This window comes from Callospermophilus lateralis, chromosome 3, assembly GCF_048772815.1.
Source record: "Callospermophilus lateralis isolate mCalLat2 chromosome 3, mCalLat2.hap1, whole genome shotgun sequence".
Lineage (NCBI taxonomy): Eukaryota > Metazoa > Chordata > Mammalia > Rodentia > Sciuridae > Callospermophilus > Callospermophilus lateralis.
The window spans coordinates 30,013,704-30,033,336 of record NC_135307.1 but is presented as its reverse complement, the minus strand read 5'-3'; the positions used below and the strand labels follow the sequence as shown (position 1 = coordinate 30,033,336).

General features: G+C 42.5%; 1 protein-coding gene across 1 annotated transcript; it reads left to right on the top strand.

Annotated features, from left to right (window-relative positions):
• Window positions 1-10,507: 10,507 nt before the first annotated feature.
• Acot6 (acyl-CoA thioesterase 6) lies at window positions 10,508-18,705 on the top strand. Its single transcript, XM_076848107.2, has 3 exons — window positions 10,508-11,028; window positions 14,615-14,817; window positions 16,331-18,705. Exons 1-3 carry the CDS (start codon window positions 10,572-10,574, stop codon window positions 16,934-16,936), a joined length of 1,266 nt encoding a protein of 421 aa, XP_076704222.2. The 5' UTR covers window positions 10,508-10,571; the 3' UTR covers window positions 16,937-18,705.
• Window positions 18,706-19,633: the final 928 nt, after the last annotated feature.

Genomic DNA, 19,633 nt, shown 5'->3' with positions numbered 1-19,633 from the left:
ACACGGATCCGCCCTGGTCCTTGAGCAAGGTCACCTTACATGCAATGTCCTGCAAAATGTCCTATTTCCATGAGTCCTTCCACTAAAGAAACATGGGGGTACGCTGGCAAGGAAATTGTCATACCTACTTGGCTAATGGCTCCCAGCAGAAATCTATTGGTTGTAAGGTAGCGCTTTCTATCAGAGAGATTACTGGAGGAGTTGATTCTAAAAATGCCTCTCTAGCAGCTCAAAGAGAACACAGCACATTTTAAACATTGGGATTGTAAAACAGACTAGTGAAAGTTACCTATGCATCTTAGGGAACCTGGACAGATTTTGCTAATTATCCCATGCCTTTCTCTTAGTCCTACAACCTGAATTGCTAACATTTCTGACCTGTGAAGGAAGGGGAGCATCCAGGAGGGAATGGATGCGGGGTTGGGAGTGTTGCGTAGCCCACACGGAAGCAAATGTAATTGGGGCTTTCCCTCAGTGCCATTCATCTACCGATCACCTAGATACCCCTGAGGGCTGTCGGGAGGGGGCTCAAGAGAAAGGAACCTTAGGAATACGTTTGAGTGTAGCCCAGACCAGAATTCTGCGGTTGTTCCAAACTCCTTCCTCCACCTCCACGCATCCGAGGCAGATCGGGATTCGGGACACCATGTACTCACGCCAGTTGCTTTCCGGGCCCAGACAGAAAAGTTGGAGGCGGCTTTGATAGAACCCAACATGCCTGCTCTGTATTGAGCAGGTGATTGAGAGCTGCCTAGGCTGGGAAACCTCTCACCCGAGTCTTGAAGAGTGGTGGCTGCACTAATTGCGTTTAAGTAGCTGTCGGGTGCCCACCTTACCCTCCAGAAAGAAAGAGAGAAAGATGCACCTCAGACAGACATGGGGTGCGTGGAGAGGTGCTTACCTCGGTGTAGAATCTCAGTGGAACCTCCAATACGTTACCACTGTTGGCCGGTGACGAGTCCTTGCTTCCCCAATGTTGAAGAATAACTCCAGAGAAGCACACCGAGGCAAGGTCAGAGACAGCAGGAAGACTTCTCCCGGAAGAAGAAGGGGACCCAAGAGGTGGAATCCGTGGAAGTGCGGTTGTTTTCCCTTTTTATAGTTCTTTCAGTGATGGAATGTAGGTTGGAAGGCCCAAGGGGTGGGACACAGGTGGGCCAAAGAAGTAATCTGGGCAGGAAGGACTTCATTAACACTTCTTTGGGATGGGCTATCTCCAAATCTGTTGGGGGCTGTTTCCTGGGCTCCATTAACATTCCTTTTGGGATGGACTTTGGGCCTAGGGCTTTTTTGGGACTTCATTAACATTTCATGAGTTGTCCTGTGTTTCCCGGAATCATTCTCAGCATGGCCTCCATTTTAGATTTCACTCAATATTAGACCCGATTTACCTAACTACACTGACTACCTAACTTTAAATCTGGCTTCAGTAGGTTTGGGGATTCTTTTTTATTATTTATTTTTTAGTTGTAGATGGACACAATATCTTCATTTTATTTATTTTTACATGGTGCTGAGGACCAAACTCAGTGGTTCACATGTACTAGGCAAGCACTCTGCCGCTGAGCTATAACCACAGTCCCAGGTTTGGGGATTCTTATTTTACTTAAATTGATTCATTAGCATTGCAATTTGTATCCATCTTCTCATTTTATTGTCATCGAGACGTGAATGTGTGATGGTCTTACAGACTGATTACCTTTTCTTATGATGTTGTTCTCTAACATTCTATATATAATATACTTGATATGATATCTTGCCCACCATGATCTTAATCTCAAACATCTCTTCATTTTAATCACATAAAAAGATGAAAAGTGATGAAGGAGTTCATCTCTAGGAGCATCTCCCATACTATGTCATCTCTTCTGAGATCTTTATCCATCACAGAAATGCCACTCAGTGTACACAAATCTACCTTACTTCATACTGATAAAGACATGGAAAGACTTTGGTCCACTCCTAGGTCCACCACTTATAATCTACATAACTTTATCAACTTTCTGCATTTTCTTCATAATCCTATCATTCATCCTGTAGCCCTCATTGAGACTCAGACACAATGATGAAGCACGTCCTTCCTTGGCCAGATCCTGTCTAGGATCTTGTACATGAAAATATGATTCACTGGAATGTCTGCCAATGTTCCAGCTAAACCCATCCATTGTGCCATTAAAATCAAGAAGTTGATCACTAGTACAAACCAAAAAACCGGTTTTTTTCAGTTAAAGGGAAGGATCTTTGTCATTCTTAAAAGATAAATGCTGGTACTTTGGATAACTGTTTTTTTTTTTTAATATTTATTTTTCAGTTTTTGGTGGACACAACATCTTTATTTTATATGGTGCTGAGGATCGAACCCAGCACCCTGCACATGCCAGGTGAGCTCATTACCGCTTGAGCCACATCTCCAGCCTGGATAACTGTTTTTATGAAATGTAAATATATTTGTCAGGTGATGAGCAAGAGTACAAACAACAAAATGAATTAAGGTCAATTTTCTGAGAGTAAAAAGCCACATATCATTTACTTACTTATTTAATTAAGGTCAATTTTCTGAGAGTAAAAAGCCACATATCATTTACTTGTTCATAAGTGAACAAACAGGAGAGAGATTTTGTGATCTAACACTGTAAATATTGTTGTGTATTATTAGACAATATTAAACAGCCTTCAATCAAGTGGTTTGCAAGCTTAATTCAGTATAATCCGCAGTAAAAAAAATACAACTTACATCAGACCATATACTTTTTTATATGTATTTACAAGAAAAACAAATACTAACAAAGTGCAGTAGTACATGCCTGTAATCCCAACTACTTGGGAGGCCAAAGATAGCAAGTTTGAGGACAGCCTAGGCAACTTAGCAAGACCCTATATCAAAATTAAAAATAAAAAGTGCTGGGGTTATAGTTCAGTGGTAGAGTGTCTCTGGGTTAAATTTCTAGTACCACCTCTCTCTCTCTCTCTCATATACATATATATATATGATAGTAGGAGCAAATGTGACTCCATTTTGTTTTATGACTTCATCCTGTAAAATAACCATGCCAAGTAGAAGAGTCATGACTGGGGCAAGATGTTCTTTTCCTTTTGCTATAGAAACCTTTAAGAACATGGAACTACCTAATGGGGTATTGTTTCTGTAACTGGAGTGACTAGGCTAACTGTGGTTGGTTAGGCTTCTCTCGTCTTGACTGCACTTTCCCGCTTCTGTAACCTGGCTTGCTTGCATGAGCTATACCCCCCGAACATCCCTTTTGTGGTTTTCAGGCTTAGAAGGAGTGCCCTTGCAATTGTTCGGGGCTGATCAGGGGAACAGCTTTATGTTCTGGTCAACCGCCACCGGTGTGCTTCAATAAAGGCTTGATTCAATTATACGTGAGTGGTCTGGAAGTCAGTTTATAAAACCCTGGGATGAAGCTTTAAATATATATATTTACATCACATATATATACCTTAATCAAAAGCATTCAAAATTTGTCATAGGGCCCTGGGGCATGGCTCAGTGGCAGAGCACCTGCCTAGCACATGTGAGGCACTGGGTTCGATCCTTAGCACCACATAACAAATAAAATAAAGGCACTCTGTACATTTTACAACTACCAAAAAGACAGAAAGAGAAAGAATTAGAGAGAGAGAGAGAGAGAGAGAGAGATAATTCCACTAAAAATAAACTTGATATTGGCTACATAAACTGGAATTATGAATCTAAATTCATTTCCAAAAGGCCCTTAGGCTTTGTCTGTAGCACACATGGCCAAGTAATTCATCTGTGAGCCATAGTCACTAGAAAGTTCAAGAATGTAAACTAATAATGGGATCATACCTATATCCCCCAGAATAATCTTTAATTACATATATACTTTCCTTCCACCATGCGACCAGTGCACTGGTTTCATTAATGAGGTTCTTGGCATAAAAGTTAACTAGTGAGATCGAAATAAACACACAGACTCAGTTACCTTTTTCTATGCCCAGTCCGAGACGGCTCCCCCTCTGGCTCTCACCTCGAACCACCCGGTAGGGCAGCAGGGATTACTCAGGGCTAGCAGGAGAGAGAGAGAGGGAGCACGCCAGGGAGTAGCCTTTTATTGGGGAACAAGAAATTCAGGGGAGAATTCCATCCAATGAAGGTTGAGGGGGGCCGCACTCCAAGGTCAGGGTCAGTGATTGGCCCCCGGGGTCAGTGGTCAGTCACACCCTGACACGGACAGGCTCTCGCACCAGGAGAGGGCCGGGAAAGCTCCGACACAGTTTAGCTAGAGCGCCTCAGACCCAAACCGGGAGTTGCCCAGCCACGTGTGACAATGGCTCCCCACACTTTCCAAGACTTTTTCCAGTCTGTGGTTTTTCTATTTTATTAACAGCATAATTTTTTTAAAAAAAATTAATGCATTTAAGGCAAATTTATTGGTACCTACTATATATGATATGCTGTGAATTTAAAAAATTAGATGGGAACCTCTGGATCTTCAGAGACTTGAGTCTATAAATAAATAAGTACAAGGATGGGTATAAGCCATTACAAAACAAGTACACCCATGAACTACTGAAAATAGTGTCAGATGTGGTTATTTTACTGGAGAGAGTCACACATTCTCTGATATACAAATGTGCTATAGTTTGTATTTTAAATGTCCCCAAGCACCCATGTGTTAAAGGCTTGGTCCCCAGCAAGGCCATATTGGGAGATGGTAGAAACTCCAAGAGGGGAAACTACTGGGAGGTCTTCATATCCCTTGGGGCATACCTTCAAAGGGTATTGTAAAACCCAGGTCTATTCCCCTTTCTCTCTATCACTCCCCAGCCATGAGGTGAAAGGTTTTACATTGCCAAACTTTCCCATCATGATGTTGGATCATAGCCCCAAAACAATAGGGTCAATTGATCATGAACTAAAACCTCAAATGTGAGACAAAATAAACATTTTCTCTTTATAAGTTGATTATCTCAGGTATTTGTTATAGTGACAGAAAGCTGACTAGCACAGACAGGTGTGGCTATAAAATTAGTGCAGGATATAAACTATGAAGTTTAGTTAATAATAAAATACCAGTGTTGGCTCAACAATTATTACAAAAGTACCACATTATTGCAAGATGTTAATAATAGATGAAACTGTGTAGGAGGTGTTGATTAGGATGACATGGGAACTCTCTGTACTTCCCATTTAATTGTGAGAGAAGGTGTGGGTGTGTGTGCACACATAAGAAATAGAAAGTGAACCCAGGGTTATGCTCCTTTTTTTTTTTTTTTTTCAACCTAAAACTATTGTAAAAAGTGAAGTCTAGGGCTGGGGATGTGGCTCAGTGGTACAATGCTTGCCTAGCATGTGTGAGGCACTGGGTTCCATCCTCAGCACCACATAAAAATAAATAAATAAAACAAAGGTATTGTGTCCATCTACAACTAAAAAAATTTTTTTTTTAAGTGAAGTCTAGCCAGGTAGAGAATGCCTACAATCCCAGCTACTCAGGAGGCTGAGACAGAAGGATTATAAATTCAAGATCCTGTTTCAAAATAAAAAATAAAAAGGGCTTGGGATGTGGCTCAATAGTAAAGTGCCCCTGAGTTTAATCTTCACTATAGATAGATACAAAAATAAATAAACAAAGATTTTCAAAAATCCACAATTAATAACTATGGGGTAACGGCGCAAAGGGCAAAATTGCGACATATGCAGTCGAAGAGGAGAAATAAAGAATGTCCACAGCTGCTGTCCCTTCCAATGCTTTATTCACTCAAATTACTCAATACAATTTCACTCTACAGGTTCTTTTTTTAAATATTTATTTTTTTAGTTTTAGGTTGACACAATATCTTTATTTTACATTTATGTGTTGCTGAGGATTGAACCCAGTGCCTCGTGCATGCTAGGCAAGCACTCTACCACTGAGCCACAACCCCAGCCCTCTATAGGTTCTTTTTTTAAAAAAATATTTTTTCCAGGTGTAGATGGGCACAATATCTTTATTTATTTCTTTTTATGTGATGCTGAGTATTTAATCCAGTGCCTCATGCAGGTGCTCTACTACAGAGTTGCAGCTCCAGCCCCACTCTATAGGTTCTTAATCAAGAAAATTACAATCCTTAATGCTAGGCATTACAATATACTTAATCAATTCACAGCAAACAATTCTAGATTAATTAATTCATAGCAAATAATTCTAGATTAATCCTAAGCACTGCAAACACACTTAATCATGACAGACATTCCTTCTGCATGCTAAGTTCAAAAGTCTTAAGCCTTAGGCTTTACATTCAGCAGATGCACACTCACTCAGACTGCAGTGACCAGGTCCGGAACCAAGGCAGGCTTCTCCTAGTGTGGAGTGAACGACCAACCAGTTGAGGAGAGGGTCAGGGTCGTAGGAAGAAATTGCGGCTCTCACCAGGGTCCAGATGAGGCAGTAGAGTTTGAGAGTGGTTAGGATCAGGCAAATGATGACAATTGATGGGATGTCAGTCTAGGTCCTCATCAGGCCTTCCAGCTCAAGTGCATCCTTGTTTCAGCTGACTGAATCCATGTCCATTAGCTCTATAATTTATAGTAAATTGGGGGGCTTTTGACCCCCCTTTCAATCCTTATCAGCTACCACCGGATTTCTCAATGGCATCATTTACTCTGGGGTTAAAACATCTGCTCTGGTGGTCTCCACCCTGATTTTCTTGTTTTTCCCTCTTATCAGGTGAGGACAGCCTGCCAGAGGCATCACTCTGTTTATCAGTGTTACAGTTAAACTATAACACTGCCGGGGTTTCATAAATTGACTTCCAGACCACTCATGAATAATTGAATCAAGCCTTTATTGAAGCACACTGGTGGCGACTGACCAGTCACCAGTGGCGACTGTTCCCCTGATCAGCCCCGAACAATTGCAAGGGCACTCCTTATAAGCCTGAAAACTGCAAAAGGGACATTTGGGGGTCTAGCCAATGCAAACAAGCCAAGTTACAGAAGCGGGAGAATGAAGTCAGGTGGAGGGATGGTTAGCCAATCACAATTAGCCCAGTCACCCCAGTTTCAGAAACAGAGTCCTGTTACCCTAGTTATAGAAACAATGCCCCATTAGGTAGTTCTGTGTTCTTAAAGGTTTCTATAGCAAAAGGAAAAGAACATCTTGCCCCAGTCATGACCCTTCTACTTGGCATGCTTGTTTTGCAAAATGGAGTCACTTTGGCTTGACTATCACATCAGGGTCAGAGGAAGTGACTTGTTTATGTCTGAGGGCCTTCTGGAGGGCTCTGTTAGATGTGCCTAGTGAGACTACAGGTTTCAAACTGGAGTTTTTAAAATGGAATTGCTTAGGCTCAGGCCTAAGGCCATCCTCACAGGTAATTAGACAGAACCTGAGTTAGGTGTATGGTTGAGTTTAGCCAAAGAGAAGCCACTAGCAAGTTACTGTAGGACAAGAGTATAATGACAAAGGAAACCTGTTGAACTGGGTGTGATGGTGCATGCCTGTAATCCCAGTGGCTCAGGGGGCTGAGTGTAAGCCTTTAGTCCTGAGCCTAAGCAACTCCATTTTAAAACTCCATTTTGAAACCTGCAGTCTCATCAGGTATACCTACTGGAGCCCTCTTGTATGGCCCTCAGGCCCAAACAGGTCACTTCCCCCAACCCTGACAAACTCAAGAGTGAAGTCTCTGTCATGTTGCTCTCATCCGATAAGGGGGAAAGGCAAGAATATCAGGGTGGGGACCGCCAGACCAGATGTTTTAACCCCAGGGTAAATGATGTAACTGAGAGACCCAGTGGCAGCTGATAGGGATTGAAAGGGTGGTCAGAAGCCCCAAAATTTATATAAATGATGGAGCAAATAAACATTTATCCAGCTGACACTGATGCCCTCATACCTGAGAGCCTGATGAGGACCTGGACTGACATCCCAACTCTTCTTATCATTTGCCTGATCCTCTGCATTTTCCTCACCGCTCTCAAACACTACAGCCACATGTTGACCCTGGTGAGAGCTGCATCTTCTCCCTATGACCCTCTCCTCCACTGGAGTTGTCAGCTCCACCCTAGGAGAAGCCTGTCTTGGTCCCTGATCTGATCACCACAGTCTGAGTGAGTGTGCATCTGCTGGACTTAAAGCCTAAGACTTTAAGGCTTGAGCTTAGCATCCAGAGGGAATGTCTGTCATGAGCCTGTCATGATTAAGTGTGTTTGCAGTGCTTAGAATTAATCTAGAATTGTTTGCTGTGAATTGATTATATCTATTGCAGTGCCTAGTATTAAGGATTGTCATTTTCTTGATTAAGAACCTATAGAGTGAAATCGTATTGAGTGGTTTGAGTGAATAAAGCATTCACAAAGGCAGAAGTGTGTGGACATTATCTCCCTTGACTGCCTAAGTCACACCTTTTTTGCCATCGTGACACTCAAGCAAGAGGATCTTGAGTTCAAAGCCAGCCCTGGCAACTTAGCAAGGCCCTAGGCAACTCAGTGAGACCATGTTTCTAAATAAAATACAAAAAAGGGGTGAGGATGTGGCTTGGTAGTTAAGCACCCCTGGGTTTAAGCCCCAATTTAAAAAAAAAAAAGAAGGAAACCTGTTGAATGTTTATGGAGAAATGTCTGGGCTTTTAAATTTTGGTTCCACCTTGATGAGTCCAGGTCCAGATAAGCATGTGTTTGATGTTGGTTATATGCATCTAGGTCCCAAGTTCATCGTGGACAAGTTCCTCAGCAGCTGAAGTGAAGGACAGAGTTCTGTGTAACTTCACCAAGTTCATTCCCATCTCAAAGCCTTTTTGCTTTCTGTTCCCACTCCCAGATGCTTTTTCCTTTCAGATTTTCACATGCCCAACTCTTTTTCATCATTCGTGTCTTGGCTTATACGTCACATCTTCAGAGGTCTGCCCTGAGTATTATAGCTAAAGTGGCCCGAGCCATTTGCTTTAACATCTCCCCATTTTATTTCTTTTATATCATTTACTACTATTTGTAATAGTAGTAAATACCTCTATTTTCTTCCTTATCAGCTCCCTATGAGGTCAGAAGCCATGTATTTCCTGACTCTGTCTACTGAAAGTCCTAGAAGCTACAACAACTCTGTGACAATAAGCACACCTTGCATGGAGATCTTGGTTTCTCCAATAAAAGGAACCATGGCTCCTAGGAGAAATGACTGACTCCAGAGCTGGAATAAGGACAGTGCAGGGATTCCATTAACACCAACCCTGCTGGGACATGGAGATCAAGTACCTCCTGACATCCTGGACTGAGAAGGGCACAACAGTACTTTGTATTCTGACCCCAAAATGCAAAACCTGAATTCATTCATAGGCAAACAGCAGTCCACATGAAACCTAAATGGAGGAACATTCTAGAAAAATCCTAGCTAACACTCTAAAATTGTCACAATCATGAAAAGCAAATAAAGATGAAAAACAACTAACCTAACATGTGCTCCTAGATTGGATTTTGGTCCAGAAAAAGGATATTAGTAGAAAAATCAGCAAAATTTGAACAAAGGCTATGTAATAGATCAGTAGTTCTTCAAGAATAGCATCTACAAGGTCAAAAGAATTTTCATAGAGTCTTAAAGATGTTAAAAAAGAAAGAGTACAATGAAACCACAGTATGTACTTCACCTGCACATACACACCTGTGTCATCATCACAGGTTTGCCTGCCTCCCTCCTAGGAAAGTGGCAGACCCTGGAGCCCGGGTGGTCTGACTCCAAAAGCATTAACCAGGAAGCACTTGATTCTTCAGGCCTTCAGTGCCACACAAATCCTCATTGGGTTCCATCGCCCTTTCCCTCTTTCTTTCTTTCTCCCTTTCCCTCTTTCTTTATTAATATTGTTCATGCATTTGTAAATAGTCCTTTTATGAACTCTTCTCTAATGACCCAGTTTGTAAGGGTCACTTGTTTCCTGCCAGAATTCTGATAAAACCACAAACTCATAATGCCAGTGACTATATCTGTGAGTAGAGAAACAATGTTCTCTTTCCCTGCCTACTGAGGCCACAGTGTTTTTACATGTTAGCCCATTTAATAGTCCCAACAAATCTTTTCAGATGACGAAACTAGATTCAGAGGTTTCATTGGGTGCTCTGCTAAAGATCTCCAGGCAGAGTGGAGCCCAGGTGGTCTGACTCCAAAAGCATTAACCTGCTCTGGCAGTTCCAGGTTCCAGGAGCTCCAGGAAAAGACTTGGTAAGGAACTGAGAGGTAAGCGGGGATCAAGGCCATCTTGCTCAGGAATCACCTGAGTTACCTGGGATGTCTTTGCAAAATGGAGATTTTTGGAACACTATGCCTTCCAATCAGCCTTTCTACCTGTATTTGGACCTCACCACGCTGGAAAGTAAGATTAATTCTTACTCTTAACGCGTTAAATTAAGGTTACACGTAACCTTTTGGCCATCCAGGGCAACTGTTTTTCCCCACAAACACTAGGGGGCCTCGCACAGCGGATCGCAACCAATAGGATAGTGCGAAGGGTTCAGTGGCAACTTCTTCCCACCCCCCACTCCCCCCGCCCCGACGGCTAGAGAGGCCAGGCCAGGGTCAGGAGCTCTCTGATCCGTCTTTCCCTTTCCCCCCCGGGTGGGCATGGTTGCGAAGCTCATCCTGGAGCCCGCGGGCCGCGGCTGCTGGGACGAGCCGCTACACATCACGGTGCAAGGCCTGGCCCCCAAGCAGCAGGTCACGCTGCGCGCGTCCCTGCGCGACGAGAAGGGCGCACTCTTCCGCGCCCACGCGCGCTACCGCGCGGACGCCACGGGCGAGCTGGACCTGGCGCGCGCGCCCGCGCTGGGCGGCAGCTTCGCGGGCCTGGAGCCCATGGGGCTGATCTGGGCCATGAAGCCTGATAAGCCATTCGGGCGCCTGGTGAAGCGGGACGTGCAGACGCCTTTCGTGGTGGAGCTGGAGGTGCTGGACGGCCACGAGCCGGACGCCGGGCGGCTGCTGGCCCGGGCGCTGCACGAGCGCCACTTCCTGCCGCCCGGGGTCAGGCGGGTGCCGGTGCGCGAGGGCCGGGTGCGGGCCACGCTCTTCCTGCCGCCAGGTAAGTCACCTGCTGCTCAGAACCTGGTCCAGTCGTTGGGACACGCGTGGTCCCCCAGTCCTCTTGCCTGGCCCTCAAACACGTGATTGTGGTTCCCTAACCACAATCCCTAAAGTTGCCCCCAAGATTGTAGTGAGTTCTGATTTTTTTCAATTTTTAAAAATTTTTCGGAGCCTGGAGTGGTGGCGCACTCCTGTAATCCCAGCGGCTCCTGAGGCTGATGCAGGAGGATCGAGAGTTCAAAGGCAGCCTCAGCGAAAGCGAGGTGCTAAGCAACTCAGTGAGACCCTGTCTCTAAATTTAAAAATTCAAATTGGGGCTAGGGATGTGGCTCAGTGGTCGAGTGCACCTTAATTCAATCCCCGGTTAGGGGAAAAAAAATCAGTATTGAAGATTGAAATCAGAGGCGCTCCAGAACTGAGCTATTACCCTCAACCCTTTTTATTTTAAGACAGTGTCTGGCTGTGGCCTGGAACTTGAGTTCCTCTTGTCTCAGCCTCTGAGTAGCTGGGATATCTCTCCTCCCCGCTGCTTCTCTCTCTCTCTCTCTCTCTCTCTCTCTCTCTCACACACACACACACACACACACACACACACAAGGCACTGGGGATTGAACCCAAGGGCATGATAAACATGCTCTTTCTGCCTCTTAAGTTACACCTCTCTATTCCCAAGGGTTCTGAATGAAAGCTTTTCTTGGTTTCCTGACACTCCCTGGAGGCACTGTCAATCCCTTACTGGGTGCTAAAGAGTGCATTCAATTTAGAAATCAATTAGATGCCAGACTCTGGGTGTTTTGAATACTTATATTATCACTGCCTTCTGGAGTGTGCAAGGGTGACTTTTGCCTCCTTTCACATCATATTTCCAAAGGGGATAAAACCTGCCTCCCCTCCAAATAGAGAGTGCCCTCAAGTCATTTGAAACACAATATTCCCTGACAGTCCACTCCTATATTATCAGTCGTCCCCTTTCTTTAGGGACACTTGGCAATATCTGGAGACATTTTGGTTGTCACACTGAAGGGGGAGATGCTACTGGTATGTAGCAGGCAGAGACCAGTAATGCTGCTAAATAACCCACAATACACACAGGACAGCCTCCAGAACAACGAAGTATCTTGCTCAAAATAGCTATGGTGTTGAAGTTGAGAAACCCTAGTCTAAGTAAAAAGAGGGTGCAGTGTATGTAGAAGGGACCTGAATGGTCCATTCCTTCCAATCAAATTCCTGACTTCAACTCTTAGTGTATAAAAGTGCTAGAGTTGCTGTAGTGCACAGTATTCCTAACCTGAATACTGTGATTATTCCCCAAAATAAGAGAATGTATTATGTTTTTTAACTCTTAAAAACTCTTTTTTTAAGCTTTTTTTTTTAGCTCTTGAGCAATCCCTAACCTTAAATATGAATTGCTCACTACATGGTGAACTCCTAAGGCTGGAGTAGGGTCTTATACCTAGAAACTCAGTGAGACCTTGTCTCTAAATAGAATACAAAATAGGTCTGAGGGTGTGAGGTAATGCAAGAAGGTTTAGAGATGAAATGATTGGGTTATCAGCCTTAGTCAATGAGTTAATTAATCCCTTGATGGTATTCCCTGAGTGGTAACTGTAGGCAGGTAGGGTGTGGCTGGAGAAGGTGGGTCGCTGGGGTGTCTTTGGGGTATATATTTTGTCCCATATATTTTAATCTTTAAATCATTTTAGTCAATTTTAAATTTCCAATTGGAATAAATTGTGAATATTCACAGATATATACATATATACCTAGAGAGAGATCTAAATATATTTAATATTATTGATATAATATACAGACATATACATATTAGGAATATTTCCAAATGTGTGTATTCAAATGAATCTTTTTTTGCATTGAACCTTTAGTAGTCTTTTTTTTTTTTTTTTTTTTGGTACTGGGGATTGAACTAAGGGGCACTCGACCACTGAGCTACATCCCCAGACCTATTTTGTATTCTATTTAGAGACAAGGTCTCATTGAGTTGCTTAGCCGCTGGCTTTGAACTTGCAATCCTCTTGCATCAGCCTCCGGAGCTACTGGGATTACAGGCCTGTGCCACTGTGCCCGGCTGGTAGTCTTATTTTGATCCTTCAAAGTTGTAAAGTTTTTTCTGAAGTATATATTGCACATATCTTCTGTTCTGCCATATATAATTCATTTTGAAAATTTGTTACTCTTGTTGATGTTGTAAATTTACTCATTCACTTCTCTTATACCTTCTATTACATAAAAAAGTTTCTTCTTTTAAAAAAAAGTGAGGAGGGAGAGAGAATAGTATTGTAGTTAAATGAAATTGCATATACCAATGTTCAGATGCAAAAAACATGGCACATTTAGGGATGGCTCCCTTCAAGTCTAGAGCAGAGAATAGGAGGTGGAAAGTATATTCTAGTGATTTCCTGTAGATATAGAGCACTTTATAGCTCCATTCTCAAATAGATGACTGTAAGAAAAATTCAAAGAAAAGTTGCTAGAAAATGTATATCTCAGCTGGGTGCCGTGTTGTACTCTTGTATGTCTAGTGGCACCTCAGGCTGAAGCAAAAGGATAATGAGTTCAAAGCCTGCCTCAGCAACTTAGCAAGGTCCTAAGCAACTCAGTGAGACTGTCTCTGAATAAAATATTTTTTAAAAGCTAGAGATGTGGCTTAGTTAAGCACCCCTGGGTTCAATCCCCTGTACCAAAAGAAAAAAAAAAGGAAATGTGTATCTCACCATATGTTATTTCTAACTTGCTTTATTTATATTATTATTAATGTGAAAATATGTGACAAAAATAGGAGAAAAGAAGGGATTTGCTCACCCTCTCTTCTCCCTGTAGCTTATTTAAAAAAAAAAAAAAAAAAAAAGAAGTACAATAAACCAGTCATGGTGACATACGCCTATAATCTCAGCAATTTGGGAGGCTGAGGTAAAGGGATCACAGTTGGAAGACAGCCTCAGCATTTTAGTGCCACAGTCTGGCTGGGCACAAATCACCGAGCCACCACAAAGCATTTGTATGTTCAAACAGGAAACTTTATTGCCTGAACTCCAACAGCACTCCATGCACACTCCACGGGAACTCTCCCAAACGCCCACGCAGCCCCTCTCCGGCACACCACACCAACCAGAACCCCCTCCACCTGCGTGAACTCCCCAGGAAATCCCTGGGAGAACTCCTAAGTAGCAGGCAGGCACCCTAGGTGGACAGCAGGAGTCTATATACAATTGAATCAATCCAGCATCTTCTTAATGGCTTACCTCTTGACCATTGTTTCTGGGAAAATGCCAGGGGCCATTCCGACTCCGGATGTGGCTCTCAACACTTTAGAGAAGGTTTAAGCAATTTAGTAAGACCCCAAGGAATAAAAAATGGGGGGGGGGGCTCTGGGGATATAACTGAGTGGTAAAGCTTCCTTAGATTCAATCCCCAGGATGAAAAAAAAAGGGGGGGTCCACTTTCACCAACCTCTCTACCCCCAACCTCCCTAGCTTCAAAAACTTATTTGCTGATTGCAGAAATCTTAAACCAAGGATATCTTTTGAGAGGCTAAACCTTCTTGTTATTTGACTTGTGGTGTTCTGCAGGTGAGGGGCCCTTCCCTGGGATCATCGATCTGTTTGGAAGTGGTGGTGGCCTTTGTGAATACAGAGCCAGTCTCCTGGCGGGGCATGGTTTTGCTGTGCTTGCTCTGGCTTACTTCAGATTTGAAGACCTCCCTGAATATTTGAGTGATATGCGCCTGGAGTACTTTGAAGAAGCTGTAGACTTTATGCTACAGCATCCAAAGGTGAGTTCTGGTGCTTGCTGAATTCAGAGGAGAGGGGGTCAAGTGGACACAGGGCTGGATTCAAAAGCCCTACCAGGACACTGGAACTAGAAATAAGCAGGAAGACAGTGCTCCTTCAAAAGTTACTAGTAATATTCTTTCCATGTCCAACCATCTTTCTCCCATCTATAAGACTTGACTGTTCAGTTTCTTTTGTAACCATTTACTATAATCCAAAAAGCAATAAAACAATACTAACTGAGTTTTGGTTCTGTATATACCACACAGCAGCCTAATCATCCTGAATAAGGAAATTGATCTCTCTAAAGTTTAATTTTTCTCATTTATAATATTAATATAAATGTGTAGTGGGAAAAGTTTGAGTATACGGAGACATTTTTTAGATAATTGGTGACTTTTGAATAGGAATTGTGTATTTGATGATATTAAGGAATCATTAATGTTAAGTATAATAATAGTATTATGGTTTGATAAAAGCAATCTTTGATAACAGAAAAAAAGTTAATTCAAACATTTTGATATGATTATAAATAATGGAATGATACATACTCTTTGCTACCATCTAGATTTAAAGAGACCCAAACATTCTAATACTAAAGATAAGATGTTCTTCAAGGCCTGTGGGATAATCTAATGTTATTGGAGTTTAGGGACTGGTCTCTTAGCAAAGTTGCTAAAACCTAGATGATCTTAAACGGCGAAGGGTAGTTTATTTAGGGGAGATAAGGCCCTGAAAAAATAAGAAACCAACATATACTACCAATTCTGCCCTTAAACCTGAAGGAAAGATTTCCATTCTCCACCTTTTAGTTTAGAGTATCATACTTTGGCCTTCCTTTGACTGGACCCCTGCCCATAGAATAAGGCAGCTGAGGGACCAAGGGATTGTGTCCACCTGGAACCCACATGCTCTCCACCATGCCCTTGGGATCTGGAAACCCAGATTCTCTGCCTAACAGCTCTGACCCTGCTTCCTGCTCTATGCTCCTTCTTTGGGTCCTACACCTAGGCTTTAAACATGCATACTGGGTGTCTATGCACAAATGTGAGAGGTCCCTCAAGGTATATAAAGGAGCCTGGAGTGGGAAGAGAAGGAGGCTGGCCCAGAGGCTGGAGTCAGTGATTGGCTTGTTTTTCATGCCATGTCCCAATACAGAATTCCAGCAAGCTCTAAGATTTTAAATTTGAGCCTGACCTTATAAATTGTTATGGTGGTGTATTTATCAAGCTTGGGGGGAAAAATGATGCATTTATTTAACAGTTTGCTCATTTGACTTAGAGTATAAGGGCCTCTGTGTATATTCTTGACCCAGACTTCATACATATTAAGGGATGACCTATATACTAGGAAATCAATTAATTTGTTTATTAGAAGACAACTTGAACTTCATAGATGTTGCATAAGAAAGGGAAGAAAATTGTATGTGAGAAAGCTACTTAGAGAATGTGAAATCACTGTTTCGGTCCTCCACTTAGAAATTCCAAACTTGTTTTCTCTTTATTTCCTTATCAGGTGAAAGGTCCCAATGTTGGGCTTCTTGGTTTCTCCAAAGGAGGTGACCTATGTCTCTCAATGGCTTCTTTCTTGAAGGGCATCACAGCCACTGTACTTATCAACGCCTGTGTGGCCAACACAATAGCTCCTCTGCATTACAAGGATATGATTATTCCTGATCTTGGCAATGAGCTAAGTAAACAAAAAATCACTGAGTCAGGCCTTTTGAATTTGGTAGACATCTGGAAAAATCCACTGGAGGAACACAACCATCGTAGTCTTATTCCACTGGAAAAGGCACAGGGACCCTTCCTGTTTATTGTTGGCCTGGATGATCATAACTGGAAAAGTGAATTCTATGCTTATATAGCCTCTGAAAGGTTACAAGCTCATGGAAAAAACAAACCCCAGATAATCTTCTATCCAGAAACTGGTCATTGTATTGACCCACCTTACTTTCCTCCTTCCACAGCCTCTGTGCATGCAATTTTGGGTGAAGCAGTATTCTACGGAGGTGAGCCTAGGGCTCATTCAAGGGCACAAGAAGATGCCTGGCAGCAAATTCAAATTTTTTTTCAAAAATATCTCAATGGTAAAAAATCTGTCCAGCACAGCAAAATATGACTTTGCAATCATAGACCAAATATCATTCATAAAAATATTAATTCTACAATTTCTGTTAGGCTTGCCAGAACACTTAGGAAACTTTTTATCACAAAAGCAAACAGCTTCCTTGTCAGGTCCTGCTGGACTCAGCCTTTTCAACCCTCCTTCCTTCGCTGCTGGGCCCATTCTTCTCTCCCTGAACTTTACCCAATGTATAGATTTAAACCTGATCTTATCTGTATAGGATTAATCTTCATTTAGGCAAAAGAAATGTAAGAAGTGCTTGCCTGACTCTCAGTTGCTGGTCTACTTTTAGCCTTGTGTCTAGTTCTGAGGATGAGGTTCTGTATTGTTCTGAAATCTCATTTCTCCTTTGGGCCCTAATTGATCTAGTCTGAGCTTTGGAAACTTTCCCACTCAGGTCCCAAAAATATGGCTTCTGCCACATTTTTGCCATTATGCATTCCTGAAAATTTACTCAATCGCTAGACTGATGACTGGGGGCAAGTCCCTGTAGATATACTTCCTTAATGTTTACCATCTGTATGGATTCCCAGTCACTCTATGGTCCCTGCCTATCAGGAGGAATGCCCCTGATGCTAAGATTTCAGGACTTTACCTTGCGGGCCATGGCCTTCATCTTTGGATGTCATGTATACCTGCCAAATCAGACTCCTTCCCAGCACCATCTTGCTCCTGTTACTTTCCAAGAGGGAAGGACTTGAATGGATCTGCTTCAACCCACTGCAGCTGAAGCACAATCTAGAGTCCGGAGATACCAGAGCAGAGGTCTTCCCTGAGCACAAGAAATTTTTTTCTGAGACGTCAGAGAAAACCTGAAGCTTTCTTCACATAAAATCATGGTTTCCTGGGACTGAGGTTTGGCTTAGTGGTAGAGCAATCACCTAGCACGTGCGAGGCACTGGGTTTGATCCTCAGCACCACATAAAAATAAATAAGTAAAATAAAGATTTGGTGTCCAACTGCAACTAAACAAATATTCTAAAAGATCATGGTTTCCTGGGTACATACAAAATCTTTATTGAGTCTATCCAAGCAAATGCCCATTTGGTCCTAATGAATGAAATGAAAGGTTCCAAAGAGGTAACTTGATTTTGACTAACTGTTAAAACTCTGGAGTGCAGTCATTCACCATATAGTATAATTTTCCATGATTTTAGCCCACAGCCAGCACAGGCTTCATAAATGAAGGTTCAGCTACGTGAGAAATCCAAAAGGGAGTTTGAATTAAAAAGACAGACTCTAATTACCTTTAAACCAGCTCCAGGGCGGCTTCTCCTACCTCCAGCCTCAAGCTACCTATTAGGGTAGCGAGGTTTACTGAAGAGGCCAGCAAGAGAGAGAGAGAGAGAGAGAGAGAGAACACGACAGGGAATGGACTTTTATTGGGGAACAAAAAATTCTGGGGAAAATCCCATCCAATGAAGATTAAGGGGGGCAGTGTCCCAAGGTCAGATGCAACAATTGGGTCTTCAGGGGTTGTGGCCAGACACAATTCCACACGGACAAGCCTTCGGACCTGAGAAGGGTGGGGAAAGCTCTGGACACAAAGATGTGTCTAAGCATCTCTTGCCCAGCCAGGAGGTAACTCAAATCACGTGCGAGGATGGCCTCCCACCATGATGAGACTTCTGAGAGTCTCACCTTTAACTCACTCCCTGGTATACCTTCCACTCTAGAGATGGGATGGGAAAGCCAACTAATTACACAAATTTTACAACATCCATAAAATAAAAGCAAAGCTTAGAAATTGATTTCTCCCAAAGATCATGGCACGAAGACATATTAAGTGATGTAAAAGTTAATATCACTGGGGATGCCTCTACAAGAGAGATAGATCATGCTCCACCACTTACTACTAACCTGTAAGTTGTTAAAACTGTCTAGACCTCCATTTCCTCAACTATGAAGTAGGGGGGAAATAAAGTAGGTATAATAAAAAGCACTTCACCGCACTGTTATGAGTAAATTAGACAACCCACATAAAGCACTTAATAGAATTTAACTGTCAGATGTTAGCTATTATTTCTTCAGGTGGGGAGATTGGAATCTGGGAGGATTGAGAATCACATCTAGTTGGTGGGAGAGTTGAGTCTGTACTCAAATGTCAGTAATTTTTACTTGAAGATCAGTGGCTCAAAGTAGTTGACACCTAAAAGGAATTCAAGTGGAGACGCTTTTTAAAGAGGAAAACAATAAACAGCAAATCAGAAAACAGAACACAGTTGAGCCCAGCATGGTAGTGCACACCTGTAATCCCAGCAACTTAGGAGGCTAAGGCCAGGGAATCACAAGTTTGAGGCCAGCCTTGGAAACTTTGTGTGATCCTGTCTCAAAGTAAAATTAAAAAGAAAAGCTGGGAATGTCGCCCAGAGGTAAACTTTCCTGAATTAAATTCCCAGTACAGAAGGATGGGGAGAAGGGGAGGAAGAAAAGGAAAATACAGCTAAGTTTAGAGTAGAATGGTGGTTTCTAGAGGCTGGAGAGTGGGGGCAGGGGGAGGTTGATCAATGGGTACTAAGTTACAGTTAGAAGTAAGAAGAGTGTGTCAAAACACAGTATGGTGACTATAGATGATGATAAGCTACTATATGTTTTAAAAAGCTAGAAGGAAGGATTTGGGATGTTTTTACCACAAAATATGATAAATGTTTGAGGAGACCTGACATAAACACTACATAATGTATACATGTA

Coding starts and splice junctions, on each gene's coding strand:
- Acot6 (XM_076848107.2), top strand. CDS start 10,572: ATGGTTGCGAAGCTCATCCTGGAGCCCGCGGGCCGCGGCTGCTGGGAC. Junction 11,029..14,614: donor CACGCTCTTCCTGCCGCCAG/GTAAGTCACCTG, acceptor GGTGTTCTGCAG/GTGAGGGGCCCTTCCCTGGG. Junction 14,818..16,330: donor TTATGCTACAGCATCCAAAG/GTGAGTTCTGGT, acceptor TTTCCTTATCAG/GTGAAAGGTCCCAATGTTGG.